The sequence below is a fragment of the Rhinolophus sinicus genome, linkage group LG06 (genome assembly GCF_036562045.2).
Source record: "Rhinolophus sinicus isolate RSC01 linkage group LG06, ASM3656204v1, whole genome shotgun sequence".
NCBI lineage: Eukaryota > Metazoa > Chordata > Mammalia > Chiroptera > Rhinolophidae > Rhinolophus > Rhinolophus sinicus.
In genome coordinates this window covers 32,305,717-32,329,900 of record NC_133756.1, presented here as the reverse complement: position 1 = coordinate 32,329,900, position 24,184 = coordinate 32,305,717, and the positions used below count along the sequence as shown (strand labels likewise).

The 24,184-nt window shown below is 42.8% G+C and overlaps 1 protein-coding gene across 8 annotated transcripts; it reads left to right on the top strand.

The window, feature by feature from the left end:
- Positions 1–631: 631 nt before the first annotated feature.
- On the top strand, positions 632–15,084 carry LOC109447349 (uncharacterized). Of its 8 annotated transcripts, XR_012497256.1 has the most exons (8): positions 632–973; positions 1,315–1,472; positions 1,969–2,039; positions 4,264–4,315; positions 5,233–5,324; positions 9,083–9,333; positions 12,057–12,150; positions 14,889–15,084. XR_012497256.1 is itself a non-coding variant. In XM_074334861.1 (6 exons), exons 2-6 carry the CDS (start codon positions 1,378–1,380, stop codon positions 9,238–9,240), a joined length of 468 nt encoding a protein of 155 aa, XP_074190962.1. In that variant the 5' UTR covers positions 632–973; positions 1,315–1,377; the 3' UTR covers positions 9,241–12,658. The 8 variants fall into 8 exon arrangements, 2 of the variants coding, with proteins under 2 accessions (XP_074190962.1, XP_074190964.1); XR_012497257.1 differs by lacking the exon at positions 12,057–12,150; XR_012497254.1 differs by having other exon boundaries at positions 9,083–12,150.
- Positions 15,085–24,184: the final 9,100 nt, after the last annotated feature.

The following is a 24,184-nucleotide window of genomic DNA, read 5'->3' as shown; positions in this document are numbered from 1 at the left end:
AGACTTCTCGGAACATAACCCAGGACGGTACACCCGCCCGGGAGCGAAAGCGCTAGCTCTGAGCTGGACCGGCAAGTGGAGGCGGCCAGAAGGGACCAAGCTGACAGCTTCGCGGAGCGTTTGCGGCGGGTGTGGAACCCGGACACGCAACCGCCATGGCTAGAGGGTGCGGTCTGAACCCACCAAGGCTCATTGGGCTCCTTTGGAAGATGCTCTCTGCTGCGGGAGCCTCGTTTCACAGGGGAGGGTGCGTGAGCGCGCGCGCGCGCACATACACACACAAACACACACCACGCACACACACGTCCTTCCCCTGGAGTTGTGTCTCGTCTCCCTTTTGTTTTTCTCCCTTCCCAGTCATGAGACCCGGAAGTTTTTTTTGTTTTTTTTAATCCCGTCTCTCTCCCTTTTCTAACCGCCCCCCCCCCCAATCTATCACATGGCAGATAGAATAAAAACAGAAAAATGGCGACGGTCACGTTGTGGCGAGCTTTGCTGCGTCATTAGATAATCCTCATGCAAATAGCGGGAAGAACAAAGGAAGGGGGGCTCGGGACCCCGGGGTGCGCAGGTGGGTGTGGGGGTGGCGGGCCGCGCGCGGGGGCGACGGCGCGTGCGGGGTCAGGCGCCTGCGGGAGGCGTGCGGCCGCGGGGCTCCGTGCGGCCGAATGTCTACGTGTGTGTGCGCGGCCGTGAGCCACCGTGGAACGCTAGCCGTGGGCGCTGGAGCCCGCCCCGGGGCGCGGGAAGCCGTGGGGGCAAAGGACCGTTCGGCAAGGCTGGCCGCGGCGCGCGCACACGCATACGCACACGCAGCCGCGAGGCTCGGCCGGCTCGGGGCCCGCGCGGGGGGCGGGCCGAGGGCGGGGCGGGCCGTGCGGCGGCGAGGGCCGAGGGCGCGCCAGTGCCCGGCGCTGGGCGCCTGCCTGCTTTCAGCCGCCTGTGGGGACCGCACGCAGCTGGCCACCTCCGGGTAGGCAGCGGGGCGCCGGGGTGGCGGGGCGGGGCGAGGCGGGTTGGGGGCCTCCTCACTCCCGCACGGACTTCGAGCGTGTTGCTGGGTTTGTTGTTGTTGGGGTGTATTTTTCTTCCTGCGGGGTGCGGGGGGGGCGGCGACCTCGCCCACCGGCATTTCCGCGGTTTCCTTTTGGCCCTCGCTGGGTTGTCAGAAGCCGCACAGTGTGGACGTGGGCGCGGGTGGCCCCTGGGCGCCCCACTTCGGCCCCCTGGAGGGGCAGCGGCGCGGAGGGGCGGGGCGGGGTGTGTGTATAAATGTTGCGCACTCGCTTTTCCCCCACCCCCGCCTTCTTTCAGGGTGCTGGCGTGGGTCCCTCGCGGTCCGGCGGCGACTGTAAATAGAGCCTGGATGTTGTTTACATGAAGGATCCGGCGGGAGGAGTCTGCGAGGAGGAGGCGGAGGAGGAGGGAGGGAGGAGGGAGGAAGACCGGAGTCCCGGCGGCGGCGGTCAGGGGTAAGGGTGAGCCCCGCGCGGCGTCGGGGGACGGGGCGCTACCACGAGGCCACAGCGCTGGACCCTGGGGTAGGAGGGCGAATTGGCACGGGGCGGGGAGATGGTGGTCTGTCACAGTGGCATTTTTAGCTTGCAACCTGCCACGCAGATTCTCCTGGGCTAGAGGGGAGAGGATGTGTGTGGGGAGGGCGGGGAAGCCTCGATTTCTCGGCACGTTTATTCTCCCATCCCCAATCTTTTCCCGCTGCTCTTTGGGCTCACCTGTTTATTTTCATCAACCAGATCCTGCAGTGTTTTTTGTAAGCAGGAGAGAGAGCCTGTTTCTTTTATTAGAAACATTATTGGGGAGGGGGGTGCATTGCTGTAATTTATGCCGGTCCAGGTCGGGTTTTCAAGAGAGGGAGGGGATTTGGCGGACACCCCCTGTTCCTGACCTTAGCTGACCCCAAGGCTTCTCCCCGCCTTCCCGGGCCAAAGAATCCTTTCCCTCACTCAGCTACCCGCAAGCCAGCAGCCACCTTTTTGGAGAAGGACCACACCTGTGCTTATTCGGGCTTTGGAGGAGAGGTGAGCCGAGAAACCAGGGAATCCTCTGTTCCCCAGAGCTCTTAGCTAATCCCCCATCACAGAATCTACCAGAAAGTGCTTCTTTCACCTGCTGGATTGCCCTGGGCACGTCCATTCCCCCAGCCTGGCAAGTTGTGGCCTACAGCTGTGTTGGGATTTTTCTCTTCCCTCTCGGTTTGCGTTCCACCAACCAGCAACTTAACTGCTGGGTTTAGATGGAAAGAGAGGTGACCCCCTTGGCCCAGTGCCGTTATTTATTCCCCACTGGATCTTCAGCTGTCCTCCTACAGCCCCCAACATTCTTCCCCTAAGAGCTCAGCCCAGAATCAGGCCTAAGCAGTCTCTGGCTCTCTTTCCCAGGGCCCCACCCTGGCCCCTCTTCTTTCTCCAGAGCCAAACACGCCTCCCAAAGCAGAAGGCACACCCAGCCCCAAATCTAACTATCCAACAGGGAGGAGAAAACGGTGGAAGAGAAGAGACCCAAGGGTCTCCTTTCTGTCCTGAATGTCCCCAATATTTACCTTTTTAAACTTTCTAGATTTATAATCCCTTTATTCTTCTTGCCAGCTGTGCCTCCCAACCTCTTTTCCCCTAGTCCTATGATAGATACTTGGGGAGGTGGAGAAAGAAGTTGTCACCTTTCTTCCCTGGAATGAGGCATTTTTCTCCCCAGTCTTTTTGTTTCTGAGATGCTTAAAGAGTAAAATATAAATATGTTTGCACGCTTATTTGAACTTGTTTTCTTGCTGGCTAGTGAATAGCTGGGACTTAAAAGGGCGGGAGGAGAAAGAGATGAGAAGTGAATACTCCCTGTAGTTCCCACCACCTGAGCATCCACAGTAGCTGGAGAAGACCCTTCTGTAAAAGCCTGCAGTCTCCCTTCCATGACATCACCCCCTAAGCCCTTCCAACTTTAGCTTCAGAACAGGAAGAAGGCTCAAAATAGAACTACCTTAGGAACCCAGCTCCTTTAGAAGATCAACTTTTAAATCAGCTCCAGGAGGATCACTGAACTTTGACATAGGGAGAGAAAGCTGGAGAGTTTGTAATTGGTTCCTTCGGGGAAGGGTGGGGGGATACTTTCCATGTATATTCAGAAAAGCTTTTCTCAAGATAACTCAGGTACATAGACCAATGAATGATTAATAGGATGATTCAAAATTCATTCATTGAATTATTCATATATTTCGGTATATCAACAATAACAAGTACTGTTCAGAATGAATTAAAGAGGAGCTCCTGGAATGTGAGCTAGAGAGTCTGCTAGAGGTGGAGGAAGTTGTGGCGGGGAGGCCTGTAGGGAGCACTTGAGGGAGGCAAAGAATCCAAGGATGCAGCAGTGATAGCTACTTTGAGTATGGAAATTGAGAGGCTCATTATAAACAATGGCCATAACTTTGGCAGCGTGATTAATATCCCGGACACAGAAGTAACACAAAGGTAAGGATGTCAGGATTTTCCACCTTTACCTTGGAAATTAACTCCGTATCTTTGAAACAGTGTCTCCGTTCTTTCCCTAAATTGAGATATGCCTTTTTGAGCTAAAAGGGTTTTTCAGTCTTTGGAAAGAGCTGCTTAATAAGTGATCATCATTGAAGTAGTGACCATTTAAGGATTAGTCGTGGGGCAGAAAATACTTGGCATAACTCGAGCATCTGGTGTGTGCTGTAGAAGGGCTTGCTGTTGAAGGGGTTACATTTTTTAATCTAGTTCAGGTTTAAAAGAATCCAGGTGACAGACAGGGTTTTCTGTACCTGCCTGAAAACAGCCACTGGACAGGTAGCTGTCAAGCATCTGAAGTCGGGTTACAGTGATGAGGAACTGAATTTTACATTTTTATTTAATTCTTGAAATTGCTACTTGATTCAGTTACTGGAAAACTTAAATATGTTTAGAAACAATTTGGGCACATGAAATTTGGGTACTTTTTAAATTGTCAATTTTATACAATCTGTATACAGATTATTTCTGATGAAATTTAGTGTTTGAATTGAGATGTGTTATAAATGTGAAATACATTCCAGATTTCAAAGGCTTAGTACAAAAAAAGAAAATATCTCATGAATAATTTTTATATTAATTACATGCCCAAATGGTGATATTTTGGATATATTGAGTTAAACTAAATATATTGTTCAAGTTAATTTCACCTGTTTGTTTGTTTTTAACTGTGGCTACTAGAATATTTACATAATATGGCTTATATTTCACTTCTCTTGGACAGTGCTGACCTGTAACATCACTCCTTTTGGTCCACGGATTAATTTCCAAAGGAGGTACTGCATGAAATACAGTTATTTCATGTTTGTCTACTGTCTACTTTCCCTTGCTTTTTCCCACGTGGAGATTTGGGGACCTCAAGAGTTATTATTACAGTACATGAGGCCTAATAGTGATGGCTTTGCCTATTTGTATGCAGGAGGCATGCCCCACTCAGGAAGGTCAGTAACCATGTGCAGGGTACTACAAGGGCTAGTAGGGGGTGGCATCGGAAAATTTAGGTACCGACACATCTAGTTATAGCTGTTTTTGTAAAAGGCTCCTGGGTATGCCAAAATATCTCAGAGTACAGTAACAATTGTGACACCTGGTGGCATCTTAACGATTCCACTCACCACTCACCTTTGTTTACTTTCTCTTCCTCTTTCATTTACTTTCTATCCCCAAGCTCCATCATAGCTCCACTGGTGGTAATTGAGCCCAGAAGGTTTGCTGACCCCTTTCCTCCAAAAAAGTTTAATGCTGACCTGAGTAGAGATAATGCTGTGTTTGGGGTTTGGTTTTATCTAATGTGATTCAGTAATGGCCCTCGAAGGGACTTAGGGACCATTTAGTACTACCCCTTCATTTTATCCATGACAGACTGTCAAGTGTCTTGCTTACGACCATACTGACAAAGGCTGGAATTAAACATACACTTTTGTTGATAACTTATTTAGAGAATCCCTGGGAAATGAAGAGAGGTTCATCAATTAATTGAATGTTTGTTGAGCTTGTACTTTGTGAGAAAGACTGACTAGTGTGAAGGGACATGAAGAAAACAGTCTCTGACTTTAGGAACAAACAGTACTACTGATTTGAGGAAATAAGAGGTGACCTGCGAACTTGAGTTATGGTATAAGATGTAGCCCTTAATAACGAGTGTAACACTGATGTGGCATGTGTTACAAGTAGAAATATGTTCATTTTACAGAAGTAGGAGTAGAAGCTCTGAGAACGGTGGACTCTGCAGAAAAGAGAGGTGTAGATGTGTTTCTGGAACAGCCCACAGCTCAAGAATTGGAGGTCAGTGCAAGACTTTGGTATCGTCTCCTTTAGCTGTCCATTAAGGGAATTTGAGACTGTGTAAGACCCAGCATTTTTAAATGGCGCTGCTGCAGTAATGAGAAAATCATAGATTAATTGGAGACAGTCAGGGTTTTTAGAGATGGTTAGCTAGGGGTGGATCATTTTGACTAGCTATTCTAAAAGGGTATGTAATATAGAGGTGAAATCAGAATAAGATTGACTTGTGAGCAAATTATAACGTCTAAAATCTAGGGCAGAAATGGAATCTAGAGCAAAAGCAGAAAGTAAAATAACTGTGGAGTAGACTGTTGAACTAAAAGTATGTATGCTGAGTGCATATGTAAGGAGGAAAGGCCCATATAACAGAATTATGGGCCAGTCCATTTATTTGTAAATTTTTAGTCTCCTGGAGCCGTTTTGGGCTAAAATCCCAGTCAGCATGAGCAAGAAAGCTCGTTCCTCTTTCTGTCTCTACATTATTGTGTGCATACTTTCTGTGATAGGTCTTTTCCTCCAGAGGGACCTGCAAGGGTTATGCAGCACGAGATTACTTAGAGGTCAGTGCTTGAAGTGGGTAAAAACAGTGACACCCCCTTTATAAATAGTTTCTATTACTGCTTCTTTGTGAGAATCAGGGTGGACTTTGCACAGGGTAGTCAGTGGTCCTTGGCTTTTCCTTCACCTTTTTAGCCAATTTCTTTCTCCTTAAAAAAAAATAGAAGAAAATCTGTAACCCCTTCACTCCAGGTTTACTACTAAACTTTGACACAAGTTATTTTTTTAACACTCTTAATATAGTAAAACTGCAATAAAATGCAAGTATACATTCTGTGTACCTCTGACTAAGCAGTAGTTGACATTTGAGCATTTTTTATTGACAATACATTCTTATAACATCACAGTTTGGTCAAATATGTTTTATAATACTGAATTGGATTATGGTTTTCACATTGGAAGACAAAATCACACTTTAGTAAAAGACCAGCTGATTTTATTTAAAAATCTATTTAAACTGCTTTAGTTTAAAAGTATTTTCATATATTTTGCATTGCCAGCAGCTTATCAATACCTTCAGTTACGTAATATGTAATCAGATACTTAGAGGTTTAAAATCATTTGTTTTCATTTTTAGTCCATATATAAGAGGGACATGACATGTTTTCTGTGTCTGCATTTGTACTCCACAAGATTTAAAAGCAAGTTTTTTATGCTACCAGTTTGCCAGAAGTACTCAGTTTTGTAGATAATAATATTTGGTACATGCATCATGAAGAAATTATTCTCAGCTGTATCATTTTTATCATAGAAGAACTGAGTTTAAAATCAGTTTAATCACTGGAGGAAAGCATTTTATACCACTATTTCTTTTCCCCTCTCTTACTACCCAGTATAATTTCATACTGCAGCATGAGCAGCTGCAGTTGTTTGTTTTAAAATTAAAACAATTTGATTTTTATAAGAAAAATCTATGGAATGGGAAATGTTTCTGATAAATTTGGCTTTTTAAAAGGCACGTTTATAAAAAATAATTTCTAAGAAGAAGCAAAACTTACATTTTTGAAGCATTTATTAATATTTATAAAATATACTTCTGAAAACCCATATTTTTCTTCCTTGAAGCTGCTTAAGAATTATTCTGAGACTATTAATTTAGGTAACTGTTCACAGCATAATGACAATTTGCTTTTCATGAACTGGTCTTTTGGCTCCTCCTCCCCCAGCTTAGGTAGAAAAGAAGGAAATGAGAGAAAATTAAGGAAATATCCTTATTGTATCAATGTTTAGTTGTCTGGTTTTTGGTCATGGCTAATAGAGTGAATTTCTACTTGGTATTATTATATTACAAACATTTCATTACAAACATTAAGTTCATCTTTGTGTATTTCATTTTTAGACATTAAGTTGCACTAGCATTCAGTTTTAGTGAAGAACAGTGTAGTAAGTAGTAAGTATATCAGAATTATTTGTTCCCATATGTATCCACCCTCCAATATCTCAGAGTAAGTATTCATCTTTTCCAAAGCTGACAGAACTTGTGGCCAGGAAGTATTAAGTGGTAATCTTTTTACACTTTTTGATGGGTCAGCTATCTTAAATTGTATTCTCAAATAATCCCAATATCTTTGTTCATTTAACAGATGTTTATAATTTGGTTGCAAATGTGCAACTACTTCCAGGAACCTTAGGTTATGGGATCCAACTTAAAAAAAAAAATAAAAATCTTCGTTGCCCTCTCGTGTTTCAACTTTGTATTACATCAGTTGGCCAAGACCTAGGCAATGACCTCTTTAACTTTTAGATATTTTTGCTTTAGAAAATGTTACAGTAATTTGTGCGTAGGTGGATTATTTCGTTGAATATTACCTTTTGAAGGTAAGGTCAGTTTCATAGTGCATAAAATTAAATTGAGTTAGTCAGTGTACTCTTATTTTATGGCTTCTGATCTAAAGAATTGATTCATCTTCTGACATATTTGAAGTACAGTGCTGATATCTTATTTGCATATAGTCTTTGAAACTGAACAAATACCTAATTAAAAACAATTATTTTTCAAATATCTGTCAAATTTCACTCATATTGAAATAACTTGAGGACTTACGACTGACATGGAAAAAAACTGAGTGAATCATGGTTTTCATAAGTTTGTATTCCAAAGCCTGAATTACAATTTCAGAATCTTTTTGTACTTTTTTTTTTTTTAAAGTAAAAGTTATCCCTGAAATGACTTCAGGGTACATCTCAAAGATACAGATAATTTCAAAGCAAGTGATACGTATATGTTGATTTTCTTTTTAATGCGTTCCAAAAGTTGTCAACAATTCTTATACTACTGTAACTGTGGAATTGATAAGAACTGCAGTAAAAAACGCCCTGCAGGTGTGCTAAATATATAATCATCATCAGTGTCATCATTTTGAGTACTTTCATAGCACTCAGGTAGGAACAATTAGTCATTTTTTTGGTAATGTGCATTTCTTCTTAAAACATAACCCTCCACCTAATTTCTGCATCGTGATCTGAAATATTGAGAAAACTAAAAATCTTAAGCAAAAGTAGATGTTTTCAGAAATCTTTTTGTTTGTATAAGTTTGTAAACTGAATATACAGTTGATGGAGTTGAATGGCCAGGTTGGGGTAGAGGGGAGAAAGCACTGGGCTCAGTCATTAGACATGGATTTGATCCCAGGCTCACTATAACTTAAGGTATAATCTCAGGTGAATCACCTAAACCTCTCTTAGGTTTTTATTTTCTATCTGTAAAATGGGCTAATGATATCTAACCTATTTCCAGATTCCTTTTTTGATAAATTAATGAATAATTTATTGACAACTGCAAAGAGTTCTTGTGGAAAAGCAAATGAGAAAACACATAGGAAATTATTGAATATTAGGCAGATGTGAAGTATTGTTACCATGTTTGATGGGGAGCATTTTGAGAACAGGGACCGTGTCTTATTTAATCTTAATTTCCTGAGCATCTAGAGGAGGTCTTGGAATATAGTAGTCCCTCAGTAAATATTGCATGTATGATTGAGGTCAGGGGGATTGAGTCAGCAAATCTATGCATGGAAGAAATACACTGAAACATAGCTGGAAAGCTTACTGCATAATCGTGTGGTTGTCATCATTAATATGTATAAATCACGTGTTTGTCTTTCATTCTGTTCTAATTCACCTGGGCTTCTTAATATTTCAGCATCACCACTTGCTGAGCTGTGACCCCACTTTTTCTTCTTCCCCACATCTCGAACCAGAAGGGAATCTTTTAGTCTTCCACTTCATGGGGAGCCTTCGGAGGAAGTCATGCAATCACCTGGAAAAGATGCCGCCAGCCAACACAGTGACTGACAGGCTGCCCTGGCTCAGTTATCACAGTGCTGATGCTGTCCATTCTAAAGGTACAGTACTGTGATAACTGAAGGATGGCAGCCATCTTGCCTTCTATCAGAGGAGTCCCATCACGCCCAGGGAAGAAGACAGAAGAAGAAAGAGGCATGTGAAACAGGTGCGGGGACCCAGAAACTCTCTTACGCTGTTCCTTTATTGTACCTTCCCTAGGGCATACGGAATGTTATTCCATCTGTCTTTGCCTTATTTTGAACATGGGGATAAAGAGGAGTTGGGTCGTTGTTTGCACAGCAGTGTGAAGACTTGTACTGAGTGGATATATATTAAGATCTTTGAAACTTCCAAGAGTCTGATATTAGATAAGTACTAAGTGTGAATTAGCATTTTTGGAGTGGTATTCAGAGAAATTTGCCATTTTTATAAGTGTAAGCGGTAACCTGATTAGAATAGCGTGGCACTTACAGTATTAGATAGTCAAAATGAAATGCAACTTAAACAGGGAGTAAAAAGCTCTACGTGTTGAACAGTATTGATATAATTGCATGAATAAAATTGTGTCTTTGTGTTTGAAGAATGGATAGGGACATGGCATGTTTTTTTCAGGAACATAAATACTTGAAATCTAGTCTAATTCAAAAAATACTTGTTGAATGCCCATGTTATTGCTGTTGGTGTCACTTTTACATGAAAATAAGATGTAAATAATTTTTATCAACTAATTAAAGACCACCCTGCAGTGACAGAACAAATTAATTTTAGGGGTATGAAGCTATAAATACCAAGCCAACAGAAGGTTTACATAAAAGACTAGGAAGTTTTATAAAGCACGCATCTTCAACCTGCATCCTATTCTAGACAGTATTATTAAGGTGGGCTTATTAGAGAAGCCAGGGTTTCCTCCATCCCTCCTCCCTCAAGACTCCTAAGGAAGCTGTACACATGGAACAGCAGCAGACAAGAATCAAAGGACACACCCTCATTATGTGTTAGATCACAGTCTGCTGCAAGGCTCAGGAAATTTCACGGAGTTTAGGCTCAATGCCTAAACAGGGACCTCTTACCCTTTCCTAGGCTCATGTCTGTATCTGGGAACCATATCATTCATGTCTGTATCTGGATGGCTAGCTGGTGAAGAACCTAAAGCAGTAACCCATATGCTTGGGCAAAAAGAGAATAAAGCCTGTTAAGGTCAGACCCTACTTGGACCTGCCTTCTGCAGGGCGAGAAGAACCAGTGTGAAGGAAAACCACATTTGTGATCTTAACAAACAGAGTCCGAACCCACTAATCACAGCCCAGTCAGTCTTAGACTTGGGCCATTTGTATTTTCATCTCCTTCACTGGAACAGAGTAAGGAAAAAATGGAACTGGAAGTGTGTGAAGAGGCAAAAGCCTTGCCTCCCTGTCCAGAGAGGTTCAGTTTCACCCTTCATTGTACAGTCCTCAGGCATTCCTGGTTGTTGTTCCTTTGCTGGTTCACACAATTCTCTTTAACCTCTCCTTTCCTCTTTTTCACCTGAAGAAGTAACCCCTTGAGCCACACCTGCTTGGTTCTGAATTGTTGTATTGCGTACAACATTGACCACATTATGGCCCAGTACCTTCACATGTCCTCATGTATTCACAATTGCTCTACACTGCAGGCGAGACAGTGTTTTTGATTAATTATTGGGAGCGATGGCTCTGCTCAGTTGTGTATTGTACTACCAGCCTTGAAATTCCTTGGAGTGTTCTGCTCCCATAAACAGAAAAGGAATTTCTGACAGAAACTCTGGAAGAACTTCTAAGAAAGGAAAGTTCTGGGATTGGTGAATTCTCAAGTAACTTGAAACACTCCTAAGTTTTAGTAGTATAGCAGGTGGAAAAAAGTGCTTCAGGGACTGAGGTGTTATGCAATCGTTGGCATTGCTGAGGATTTCACCACCTTGCCTGATCTTCCTGTTTTCCCGTTACTAGTTCTATAAAAATTCAGATTTTATACTTACCCAACCTTGACCCCGGGATTCACACCCAAGTCTTGGGTGTTGCAGAGCTGAGTGTTGGGTGTATTTTGGAATCACCCCTGTATTTCTACAGATGGAGCCATACTGGGCCCCACTTCCTGTCAACAGGGAAGCCTGAGGCTGGGTCTGCAGCAGTAGCGCCGGGAGGATTGCACAGGCCTGGAGGTCCTTGGCGTCTTCCAGGCAGTTCATAGATATAAGGTGTTCCAACAGGTTAAGTGAGAAACAATGCAAGAGAAATTGGATGGGGTTTTTCCACTATGATTAGAACACACAAAGTGTGTTGGTTGGTGTACTCATTGTGGTCTTTGGTTTAGGTATGAGAACGGGAAGGATGGAATTAAGCATAGAAATATCATATGATCCAGCAATTCCACTGCTGGTTATATACCCAAATGAAGGGACTCAGACAAATAATATACCCGTGTTCACAGCAGTATTATTCACAATAGCCAAAAAACAAGAAGCAACCCAAATGTCTGTCAGATGAATGGCTAAACAAAATGTATGTATTTAAACAATGAAATACTATTCAGCTTTAAAAAGGAAGAAAATACTGACATGTGCTATAGCATGGATGAACCTTGATGATACATGCAGAGTGAAGTAAGTTGGACACAAAAGGACAAATACTGTGTGTCTCCAATTACATGAGGTACTTAGAGTAGTTAAATTCATACAGACAGAAAATGGAATGGTGGTTTCCTGGGGCTGGAGGAAGGGAAAATGGGAAGTTCATGTTCAACGGGTACAGAATTGATTGAGGATGATGGAAAATTCTGGAGATGGATTCATAACAATGGGAATGCACTTAATGCCACAGAACTGTACACTTAAAAATGGTTACAACAGTACATTTTATGTCTCTTTTCCCACAGAAAAAGCATCAGGGTCATAGCATCATTACAGCCAGCTACAGGATTGATTGCTCACTTCCTTAGGCTTCAGGATGGAAGATAACTGCTGTGTCAAGTGAGCAATTAAAATGTACTTCCCAGGAGTGGAATTGCTGGGTCATGTGCTGGTTGTATTTTTAATTTTTTGAGGAACTTCCATATTCGCTGCACCAATAGCAGCTGCACCAATCTGCAGTCCCACCAACAACGCATGAGGGTTCCCTTTTCTCCACATCCTCGCCAACACTTGTTTATTGATTTATTGATGATAGCTATTCTGACAGATGTGAGGTGATATCTCATTGTGGTTTTAATTTGCATTTCTCTGATGATTAGTGACGTTGAGCATCTTTTCATATGTCTGTTGGCCATCTGTATGTCTTTAGAGAAATGCCTGTTCATGTCCTCCGCCCATTTTTTAATTGGGTTTGTTTTGTTTGGTGTTGAGTTGTATGAGTTTTTTATAAATTTTGGCTATTAAACTCTTATCAGATGTGTCATTGGCAAATATCTTCTCCCATTCAGTAGGATGTCTTTTTTTTGTTGTTGATGGTTTCCTTTGCTGTGAAAAAATTTTTTAGTTTCATGTTGTCTCACGTGGTTATTTTTCCTTTTGCTTCCCTTGCCCAAGGGGATATATCAGTAAAAATATCACTAAGGGTAATGTCTGCGAATCTACTTCCTATATATTTATCCAAAGAAATCCAAAACACTAATTCAAAAAAATACGTGCACTCCTATGTTTATTGCAGCGCTATTCACAATAGCCAAGATACAGAAAGAACCAAAATGCCCATCAATAGACAGTTGGATGAAGAAACTGTGGTACATTTATACAATGGAGTATTATTTAGCCTTAAAAAAGAATGGAATCTTACCATTTGCAGCAACATGGATGGACTTAGAGAATATTATGCTAAGTGAAATGAGTCAGATTGAGAAAGATAAATACTTTATGATCTCACTTATATGTGGAATCTGAAGAACAGAATAAATGAGTAAACAAAACAGAAGTAGACTCAGATACAGAGAAAAAAACTGATGGTTGCTAGATGGTAGGTGGGTGGGGGATGGGAGAGAAGGTGAAGGGATTAGGAAGTACAAATAGGTAATCACAGAACAGTCACAGGGATGTGAAGTACAGTATAGGGAATACAACCAATAATGTAAAGATTATGAAGGGTGCCAGATGGGTGCTGGACTTATCAGGGAGACCACTTCATAGATTCTGTAAGTGCCTGACCACTGCGCTATACACCTGAAGCTGAAGTAGAATAATATTGAATGTCAACTATGATTAAATATTATACACACACACACACACACACACACACACACAGTTATGGGGTGAAAAGTACAGCATAGAGAATATAGCCAATGGTATTGTAACAGCTATATATGATGTCAGAGGAATAGTAGATTGGGGGGGTTATCACTTTGTGAGGGGTGTAAATGTACGTTGTTTTGTACACTTGAAACTAATTTAAAAAAATTTTTAAATGTAATTCCCATATCCTTAGCATTTAATGTTCTCTAGTCTGTAAACTGTTGAGGTATTTCCAGGGTTTCTGACATAGTATAGCATTAAAATTTTGTGAAATATAAAGAAAACTATAACTGAAAGAACTAAAAGAATTAGAAAAAGGCCTCAACAAGAAATCGAATGATCGCTTTATGCTTTTTCTGGTGAAATTGAGCAACATGCTGGACCTCTCCCTACTCCACTTCTTTGGAGTTGTGGTAAAGATGAAAAAATATATTTATATGCATACATACACACACAAACACGTATGTGTATATATGTGTGTGGTCATTTTGATGACTAAAGCAACATTCAAATGTGGCATATTTCTTATCCTCAAAATGTAGAAATACATTCTGAAACAATAGCATTAGTATTTTAAACCAAAGTTTGAAAGATTAATTAGGCTTGAAACTCAAGTATTTTATCAGCCTCATTAAAGGGAGCTTTCTAGGGGCTGTCGGTTAGCGCAGTTGGTTAGAAAGCAGTGCTCTTAACAACAAGGTTGCCGGTTCGATCCCCACATGTGCCACTGTGAGCTGTGCCCTCCACAACTAGATTGAAACAACTACTTGACTTAAAGCTAATCGGTCCTGCAAAAACACATTTAAAAAAAAAAGTTTTAAAAAAGGGAGCTTTCTATAGCTTTCTCTTGATCATGAAAACTTTTTCTATTTTATGTTTAAATTTTGAAAATAAGGACATTAAAAGCATAGATTAGAACTGGACGGCAATAACCTCTCAGAGCCCACATGTTTTATTGCCATGGGTAAAAAGCATTCATTTGTGGACCCTGTCTACCTCATCATAAAGTTCTTAACTTGGGATCATGCTTTGGAAATCAGATTTTAGTTGTAGGAACTGCCCCCACCAAACCCCATGCAGTATTCTACCTTGATTGTACCACACAGAGTTGGAGCAGACAGTTCTTGTCCCTGCCACAATTTCAAATATTTTACTATGCCTAGTACATTTTTAGCTTCTCTGAATAACCAGCCAATTATAAATGTGCCACAAGTTTGTCTATACCATTCCTAAACTGATTTAGCTCTTCCAGATCAATTGTTTTTTGAGACAACAAGCTGCTTGTGTTTCTGTGCTTTACACAGAGGACTTTTTCCCCCCTAAAAATTGCATCCTTAAAATTCTGCATTCATATTTACACGATCTATCCTTATTTGACATAGTTTATTCTCATTATTACCAGTTAATCTTTTACTACATGACTTGCTCATGAAGGATGAGCAAGAGTAAGGGAGGCAGCAAAACGCCACTTTGTGTTTTTCTTCCAGATCCGAAACATGATTGTGAGGATTCCTATTGGAAGAGAATGCCAAGTACAGGAATGTGTGCCTGGAACATGCTCAGCTGGGGTGCCTTAAACTGTTTGAAAGGGTTTGGGTTGTAATATATGCCTCTAATATAATACATGTTAAAACAGTTCACATAATTGAAAATGGATTAAAGTGAGCCGATAATATCTTGCTATATGCATTCAGACTATTACTCTACTTTTATTTTCCGTGCAATTATGAAGAGATGGAGAGTGATGTTAAAAAGTGGGAAAACGTAGAGAATGTTTCCAATTTAGTCAGTGGGAAATTTGTTTTCATTTGTATTACTACTATCTTTGTAAATGAAATTCCAGACATATTACTTGGACTCTCATTGCTTGTTTTTTCTTTGCACTTTGAAAATGAATTATCTTTGGACCAGGAATATTTTAGGGTCAAAATAGGGGTAGCTGCCTAGAGTATTTTGCTGAGAAGACTTGAGGCCACGTCTGGGCTTCACAGAAAGGAAGGCTGTAACCCCCTGTCCATGTCTACCTGTGATCAACTCAGTGTCCGTCATGGGCATCTGACTGAGCAGCAGTGGTAATTTGTTGACCCTTTTCTAGAATACAGTATTTGTCATGTACAGGTTTAGTTCCTCTGGGAAGGCAGAAATTCTCAGTTATATTGATAAGAAGTAGATTTCTGGGAAGCTATGTCATTAGGAATATAGATGACCTCTTTATGGGAAGGGCATTATGAACCTTTTTTTTTTTTATAAAGGGTATTTTTTTTTAAAGATTTTATTGGGGCAGGGGAACAGGACTTTATTGGGGAACAGTGTGTACTTCCAGGTCCTTTTTCCAAGTCAAGTTGTTGTCCTTTCAGTCTTAGTTGTGGAGGGCACAGCTCAGCTCCAGGTCCAGTTGCCGTTTCTAGTTGCAGGGTGCACAGCCCACCATCCCTTGCGGGAGTCGAACCAGCAACCTTGTGGTTAAGAGGACGCACTCCAACCAACTGAGCCATCTGGGAGCTCAGCAGCAGCTCAGCTCAAGGTGCCATGTTCAATTTTAGTTGCAGGGGGCGCTGCCCACCATCCCTTGCGGGAGTTGAGGAATCGAACTGGCAACCTTGTGGTTGAGAGCCCTGCTCCAACCAACTGAGCCATCTGGGAGGCAGCTCAGCTCAAGGTGCCCTGTTCAATCTTAGTTGCAGGGAGTGGAGCCCACCATCCCTTGCGGGACTCGAGGAGTTGAACCGGCAACCTTGTGGTTGAGAGCCCACTGGCCCATGTGGGAATCAAACCGGCAGCCTTCGGAGTTAGGAGCATGGAGCTCTAACCTCCTGAGCCACTGTGCCGGCCCCACATTATGAACTTTTAAGTAAAAAGTTACCAGTGTAATATATAGTATTATGTCTATATATGAATCTTCCCTGTTTATTATCAGTCACTGATTTCTATTTTAAAACCTGACTTAGCCATCAGATCTCACATTATTCTAATATCACTATTCTAATGTGAACAAGTTTGCCACTCTGTAGTAAACGCATTTTGGGCAATCCTTTGTATAATTTATGTGTGTAGAATTTTGTTGAATTGGATCAAATAGCTAGAGGAGGCCTTCCTTTTTCTCACGCTCTCTCTTTTTTTAAATTGACAGGATTATTTGCTAGAGGTGAGTCAGTATCTGTTGAGTGCCCACGTACCCAGGCACTCGTTTCATCGTAATTCAAATCGTCAAAGAATAGTTCTCCACATTTCACGGTTGAAGAACCTGCCTCACAGGCTCACAGTCCCCAAGCCACCCAGCTGGTACGGTACGTGGTAGAACAAGGGTATAAGTCCAGAAAAAAAATATGTTAATGTATGTTAACCCAACTTTGTTTGTAAATGTTGATTAGCATGTGAGGCCTTGAGAAGGAATTAGACCCAACGTGTGTAAAGTGCCTTAAAACTTAACACGTTGCAATCCACACTACCTTGCCCCATCCACTCTGGCCGCCTTCTGATGCCTTCTGGGCTGTGCAGCTAGAATTACCTTTCTAAAATGAAAATGTGATCATGGCGCCACTTTGTTTTAATACCCTCTGACAGCTTTCCTTGCTCTTGGGATCAAGACTGCTGCCCTTCCCACGCCCCAGGGGGTCCTGCGCAATCTGATTCCCACCTACCTCCCAAGTCCTGTCTCCCGCACCCAGTTGGCCTTTGTCCAGGGCATGAACCTTCTTTCTACCTCAGGTGCGTTTCCTTCTGCCGAGGACACCCCATTCACTTCACCTGGTTCTCTCTCATCCTTCAGTCTCTGGTTAAGTATTACTTTCTCACACCCCTTCCCTGACCTCCCACCTATGTCCAGTCACCTGCCACTCCGTGCTTTTCCTTCAGAACACTTGTCACAGTTGAAGTACGTAGATTGGGGTGTATGTTTAATGTCTCAGATTGTGAGCTCTGTAAGGGCAGGGACCGTGACTGTATCCATTGCCTTGTTCACAGTACCTGGCACAGGCTGGCACGTAGCTTGCAGTAGAAATCTAATGAGGTGTGAGATTCCGAGTGAAGTCTTCCCTGTTTTCTAAGAATGGATTGGAAGAGTCCAGAGCTAAAAACGAGGTGTTTAAAACTCCCGGTTTTCTATCGTCAGGGAACTGCGGCTCTGTGGCCCTCACATTCCTGCAGAGCTTTTTCAAAAGCAGTCATTTCAGCAGAGCCAGCTCTTGAATTGCTCTCATCCTCCACACCCATATAAGAGGGCTGATAGATGGAGGGATGTCATCTTTGGGGGAATCTCAGAGAAGGGGAGCACTCCACTTGGAGATGATCTTTTGTCTGAAAGCTGGAGAGCTGCTATCCCAGAAAGAGCTCCCCATCCCCAGTCCCTGCAAAGCCAACACAAGGAGAGGGAAGAAGGAGGGAAGAGAGACGCTGCATTTGGTGTAATAAGGATGAGAGGTTTCTTGGACACCATGGTCTCAAGTGAATCTAGAGACCGTGTCTTGGGACCTAAGCTTTCAGGCTGGTGCCCACAGGGGATCACCTCTCCCCAGCCCCTGAGTGGACCTGACAGTGCCTCTCAAGAAAGTTAACAGATGTGCCCTAGGAATGAGCCAGGATATGATGGGGACCCAGGTGGGATGGTTTGCATAAGGGTCTTCGTGAAGCGACCAGCCAGCATTTCTTGCAGAGCTTTTTTGAAAAATTTCAGCAGAACCATTTTTCAGATTCACTGTGATAGTCACGAAACAACCTAGAGGATGAACTCAAGGAGAAGGGGAGGCGTGGGGGTAGGAGGGAGACCACGTCGTTCCTCCACCCCAAGCCCCTGGCGCCTCAAGCTTCAGTTCACCTGGAGAGAGGTGCAGAGCTTTGTATTGAACATGAGATTCAAGTCTTCATCAAAGTGAAACATTTCATTGGTAAGAGGGCAATTGAGATGTTCTTCTACTTGAGGAAAGGGGAGGTTAGAACACAAAAGTACAAGTTATTGGATATACAATATTTTTTTCTTCACTGAGTTGAAATTCAAAACAGTTACAATTATTCATTAAAAGGGTAAAAGGGCTATAAAATATCTCTTCAGATAGGTGGTTGCATGTCAGTATTTACTTCCCGGGGAAGTCCCCTCACCCACTGCTTCTAAGGTGTGAAGGAATGGAAATACCAACTCAGTATGAATACCTAATGTTTACGGTGGACCACTGACTCCCGCTACGGTCCCCTCTCCCTTCTCCAGAAAGCAGAAGGCAATTGAACGAGACAGCAGAGTCCAGGAAGGAAATGTCCCTGTAGCCCGCCTCCTGGCACAGTTGGCTGAAAGAAACTTGCATGATGGGGAAGTAGGGTTTTACCCAGTGATACCTCTAGGTTGTCATCCATTGGTGTGAGGCCCAAAACACCCACATCTCTGACCTTTCTTCTTTGTGACCAACAGATGTACTAAGAGTATACCAATGGAGAGCCAGCTGGCTTAGAAACAAAAACAAAACCCTTTAGATGCACATGCCTTTAATAAAGTCAGTCCTATCTAGAAATCAAGTTGTAAGTGAGCGACAGGAAACTACTTCCTAGTTGTTAGTCCCATCAGTACACCATCAAGGATGGGGATCCTGAAACTGGGTTTGAAATCAAGTGTGTCTTGACCATCATTTAAAAAAAAAAAAAAATAGGATAGAAAATGAGGGCCTGGAATGTGGTAAGGACACTCCTATTTCATGAGCTCGGCAGTTGCCTACTTGAGTGTATGTGAGTTTGTGTACTGGGACACACGTGTATTTTTCACTCTGGTATCAGTATAGCTCATATGTCACTGATCTAGATGTTAGATTCTAGATCATTTCACTATGTACTGTAAGTTTTGCAGCTAAAGCCCAGAAACAGGAAGACACCTCTAAGGCTGGTAGGAAGTAGAACCTGGACCCACATCTCAGTCTCCCAACTCATGATTCCTCTTCTTTTCACCAGCCGGGAGGGAATAGCAATAGTAATGGCTAATATTTAGTGAGTAATTGCACTGTGCCAACCATTGCGCTAAATACATCCTCTTATCTCATAGGGAAAGGGGTTAAGTTGGTTTTGTGTTTTGTTTCAAGTAAATGTTCATGGCTAAACAGTGACTTAGCTCAGGGCTGCAGTCCGTGGCTAGCTTGAATACAGAAGTTGTGAGTAAACATTTGAAGTTTTTATTGCAATTTGTCAGAATAACTTTGTTGAATCTAGTCATAAAAACATTGGCTTCCATTTTATGTCTTTAAAAAATTTCTAGCAATTAATTTTTATTGTGTTTCATAAAAGGATCAGTGCATGATGGATTGGCGATCAGAACAAACTGGTCCTTCACCACAGATAGTTTGCAGAGCACTGACTTAGACCCGGCAAAGCCGACCCCTTGTCCCTTGATGCTTCTTTACTCCTTGAAGTGCCAGGTGGTCTCAGCTATCCCTGAAAGGGGCAGATTACTTGACGCGAGCCCCCTAACAGCAGAATAGGAGTTACTGCGCAGGCTAGCGCGAGGGAGGGGGGGACTTCCAATTCTAAAAATAGCTGCCCTTGTCTTGGGGAGGGCTAGTGGAAAAGGCACTAAAACCAATAATAGCCCAAAGCTTTCGTTTACTTCAGAAGAGGGACTCACGGGGATGTGAGTTTTGCTTTCCCCCTTCTGGGAACGCAAAGAGCACTTTCCTTGTAAAGTCCCCACAAGAAAAAGTTCAGCACAGCACAAATTAAATTCTCATTCCCCAAGACTCTCAATCCGCGTGCTAAGAAGCAGAGGGACGATGCTACAGAGGTCTCTGGGAACACAGGGCTGATTAAAAGGCGCCTGTGTATCTCCTTGACTCGGGCTCAGTGGAGAGCAGCTCACTTCATAAATCCTCTTGGACTGCTTGTTGGCTGCGTCCTCAGATTCGTACGAAGAGCTGTGTTGAGTGAATCAGTGTGTCTTTGTTTGCATCTTCTGGAATTCCGGAGACTGCAGCCAAGGAGCTAGCAGGGCTGAGCACTGCACTGAGCACTGAGCATTTAATCAGTTGAACGCTTCCTTATGTTTTCCTGGTTTGTTCTCATAACAAGTGACCTTAGTCCAACTCCGAGCAACACATGATTGTGGAATGTTCCCTCCTGAGGAATACTGCCTTGTTTTTTCATTCTGAACACACTGAAAATCTCCGAAAACTCAGATGAGTTTGTTTGGACAATTACCATAGTGTAAGCTAACTGTACCTGCTATATGCCCGGTATTTTACGTATGTTATTACTAAGTGTCAAAACAGCCCTGGTCAAATGGGAGGAAAACTAAGGCTTAGAAAAGTTAGGTCACTTACCTGATGTAATTCAGTTCAAGCCCTGGTTTCCGTGTTTATAAATTTCCTACGAATTCTTATCATCTTTGCACAAATGAGTCAATGCCAGAAACCCAAAGTCATGACATTTTCCTTTATTCCTTCCATCTGAAAACAATATCAGGATCCACTTCCTTTTGGTTTGACTTTGAATACACATCCCTTGTTAAATAAGTAAGGAACGTGATGATGCACTTAACTATAGATCCTGTGAACTCAGTTCTCACGGTAATAAGAGCTAACGTTGATTGAAGACTGTTTACTGAACCTGCCCATGCCATAATTTTTACCTGTATTATCATATTTAATCTTGCCACAGAAACTACCTCCCCCATCCTCTTTCCTGTCTTATTTTCTCATAGCACTTTTATTTACTACGTTCACACTAACACTTCACTTTACTTAAACTGTTTGTATTGCTACCTCTCCCCTACTGAAATGTAAGCTCCATGAGTGTTGTATGTCTTTTTAACTCGATGATATAAGCCCCCAGCAAGTAGAACCACGCCTGGTAACATAATAGATGCTCAAATATTTGTTAAATGAATGAACAGTCCTCATAGGTAATTATCACTGTCATCCCCATTTTATAGATAAGGAAACTGAGGTTTGTGATACTAAATAATGTATTTGAATTGGAAGCAGTTTTTATTTTTCAAAATCAGTTTTTAGATGTTAGTGGGAATAATAGCTTCCTTTCTCCACTATATTGTTGGAATGAAAATTTTAACACAAAAAAGGTTGCTTTGGCACTTCGGGTACCCTCCCGAGAGTGGATAAGCAGTACGTATTTCTTGAATACATATGTTGGACCTCTCATCTCCAGCAGTAACTATAGCTAGTAGTACAGTAAAAAGACACCTTTCTCTTCTGCCGTGTGCTCCCAAGATAACACAGTGAAGGAAAAGTTTCACTAACACACGACTGCTACTGTTGGAACAGTTGTGGGCCTCTCAGGAGATAGAATTTCAGAGCTGTGAAGGACCTGGGCGATGGTACCCCAGCCTCTCTCCCCAAACCCCAGCCCAGTGCCAGATTCTGGGACTCAGCTTCTCCCTCACTGGACAGCCCGTTCCACTGACAGACAGTTGTATTGTCATTGAATGGCTGCATTGTCAGAAAATCCTCTGTACTGAGCTGAAATTTATCCCCAGGTAACTTCTATTCATTAGTCTGAGTTCTGCCCTCCAGGAAATGATAGAATAAATGAAATCATCCTTTCACATATAAGGCCTTCAAATATTGCTTTATTTGTGCTCATTCTTGGGTCTCTCTTGTCCTAGTCCCTCCAACATTCCTCGTGTGGCATCTTTCCAGCCATTTTCCCATCCTGCTGGCTCCATTTGATGGCATGCTGTCCAGCTGGTTCATGTCACACTTAAGTGTGTCATCCAGTAGCCCAGGTGTGGTCCTGGGATTACACCCATTGTTTCTTGCAATCACACCACCCTATTGGCTCATCCACACCGCTGGAGTCCGTTAGTGTGAACTATCTCTAAACTGTAGTGGGAAAACAGTGCTGCACAGTTGGAACTAAGGATTACTGATGATTATGAAAAATAATAGTGATGTCTGTGGACACTGTCCTCCATTTCTCTACATTCCTGCCACACACAAGACAGTTACAAGAACAACCGCTTACTGCGTTCAGACTGCGGATAAGACACTGTGCTGGACACTTTACATATACTACTTACTTAACTCTCTAAGTAACCATGTTTGTAGATGTTAAACTATTTTGCATTTGACACCGAGATAGGAGAGATTAACGTGCTTAAAATCACAGAGCTTGTAGTTGGTGGAGCATGGATATAAATCTGTGTTTGTCTGACTCTAAATCCCAAGCTTGATAAGATACATTTCTAGGAGTTGCAAAGAGGGTAAGCTAGCTCTCCAAGGCTCTTATTTTCATTCTCTTTGAAAAACACGCACAGGAAGGTATTTTAAAGGAGTTCCGATATCTTCTTCCTGTCCTTTGAAGAAGGCAAAGAGAAAGGATCCAAATTATTGAGCCATCGTCTGTGTCATCTGTTTCACATCTGCTTATCTCATTTAGTCCTCAGGACAGTGCAGGGAGGAGAGCACTGTTGTTCTTAGCGTTTTACAGGTGAGGAATCCGTGGCTCAGAGAGGATAAAGCTAGGTTACTCACACAGCTAGTCCGGAAGCAACATGCTTTCTGCCACACTGTGCCACTTCTCTGGAAGGTTTTCAACTCTAGCTGCCTCTCTTTCAGAGGGTGTCTGGCTAGACTGGCACCCACTGTGATAGTCTCTCTCCTACCCAGCATACCCAAACGTAGTTACTTAACCAAATTACCTAAATGGAAAAGGCTGCAAGAACCCTCACAACATTAGATGATCATTTATTCGTTATTAAAGGCTTCGTACATCTATAGCTTCAGACCACGGATCAGCCGTGGAAACAGCGTACACAGGTAACACAAGTTAGAGCTCAACTCAGGTACGCCCGTCGTGCTCCCTTCCTCTCCGATTGTGTGACCCCATCCATGAGTTCATGCAGGTGCAGCACTTGGCCATGCAGCGATGCTCCTCTGAGGGCCACGCCCCGTCAGCCTTCAGACTGAATTAACTTACTTGCCAAATCATAGCTACAGAAATTATTTAGGAACCCCTAGTAGGAATCTTGTCAAATCACATTACTAGTCTTTGCATTTGCATAGGATGCAAGTGTTCACAAGATACTTTTTACTTACATTATTCCATTTGTTCCTCCCTGGGCAAGGGCTCACTGCCCTATTTTCCAAACGGGAATCAGAACCTCAGACTAAAAGACTTGCTCAGAGTGTCACTGTCTCCAAGGGACAGGATCCGGACACAGCCCATTTGAGCTGTGCATCCTGCACTTGTGCTCTGTTGTCCCTTTTCCCTTCCCTCCTCTCTTGCGCCGTACGCCAAACTTCTTGTACATTTCTGCCCTTGCCATTGGCCTGTTGGCTATGAACCGTCCTCACCAGCTCAGAAGGAGCTAAGCTAGACCAAGCTGGAACTGCTCTATTTTTTTTTTTTTCAGGCTCCACTTCCCAAGCCATCTGGTCACTCTGACTTTCCATAAAACAGATGCACTGGTTTGCAGGTTGTCATCAATCTTTGCTGTCAAATGAGAGTCCGATTGACTGTCTATAGCACCAAACTGCCATAAATGTTCGTTTCCCCAGGCAAGTCCCTGTGTCATAATCCTAACGTCACACGAACCATTTGAAAAAACGTACAACTTCACTTAATTTCTTTAGGGTGGACAATAAGCTGAGAAAGTACTGTGGAAGCCAAGGCTTTCCTGTGGGTTGGCTCAGCGAAGACCGTCTGATCCAAAGTACAAAGGAACGCTTGCTCTGCCTCTGGCCAATGGTCAGAAGCAGCAATTTCCTTGTGACCCAGCTCAGAGTTAAAGCTGGGGTGACCACCCCACCACCAACCCTGTCCCAGCTCTACCCCCCAGCAACCGCTAATCTAGCCTCCC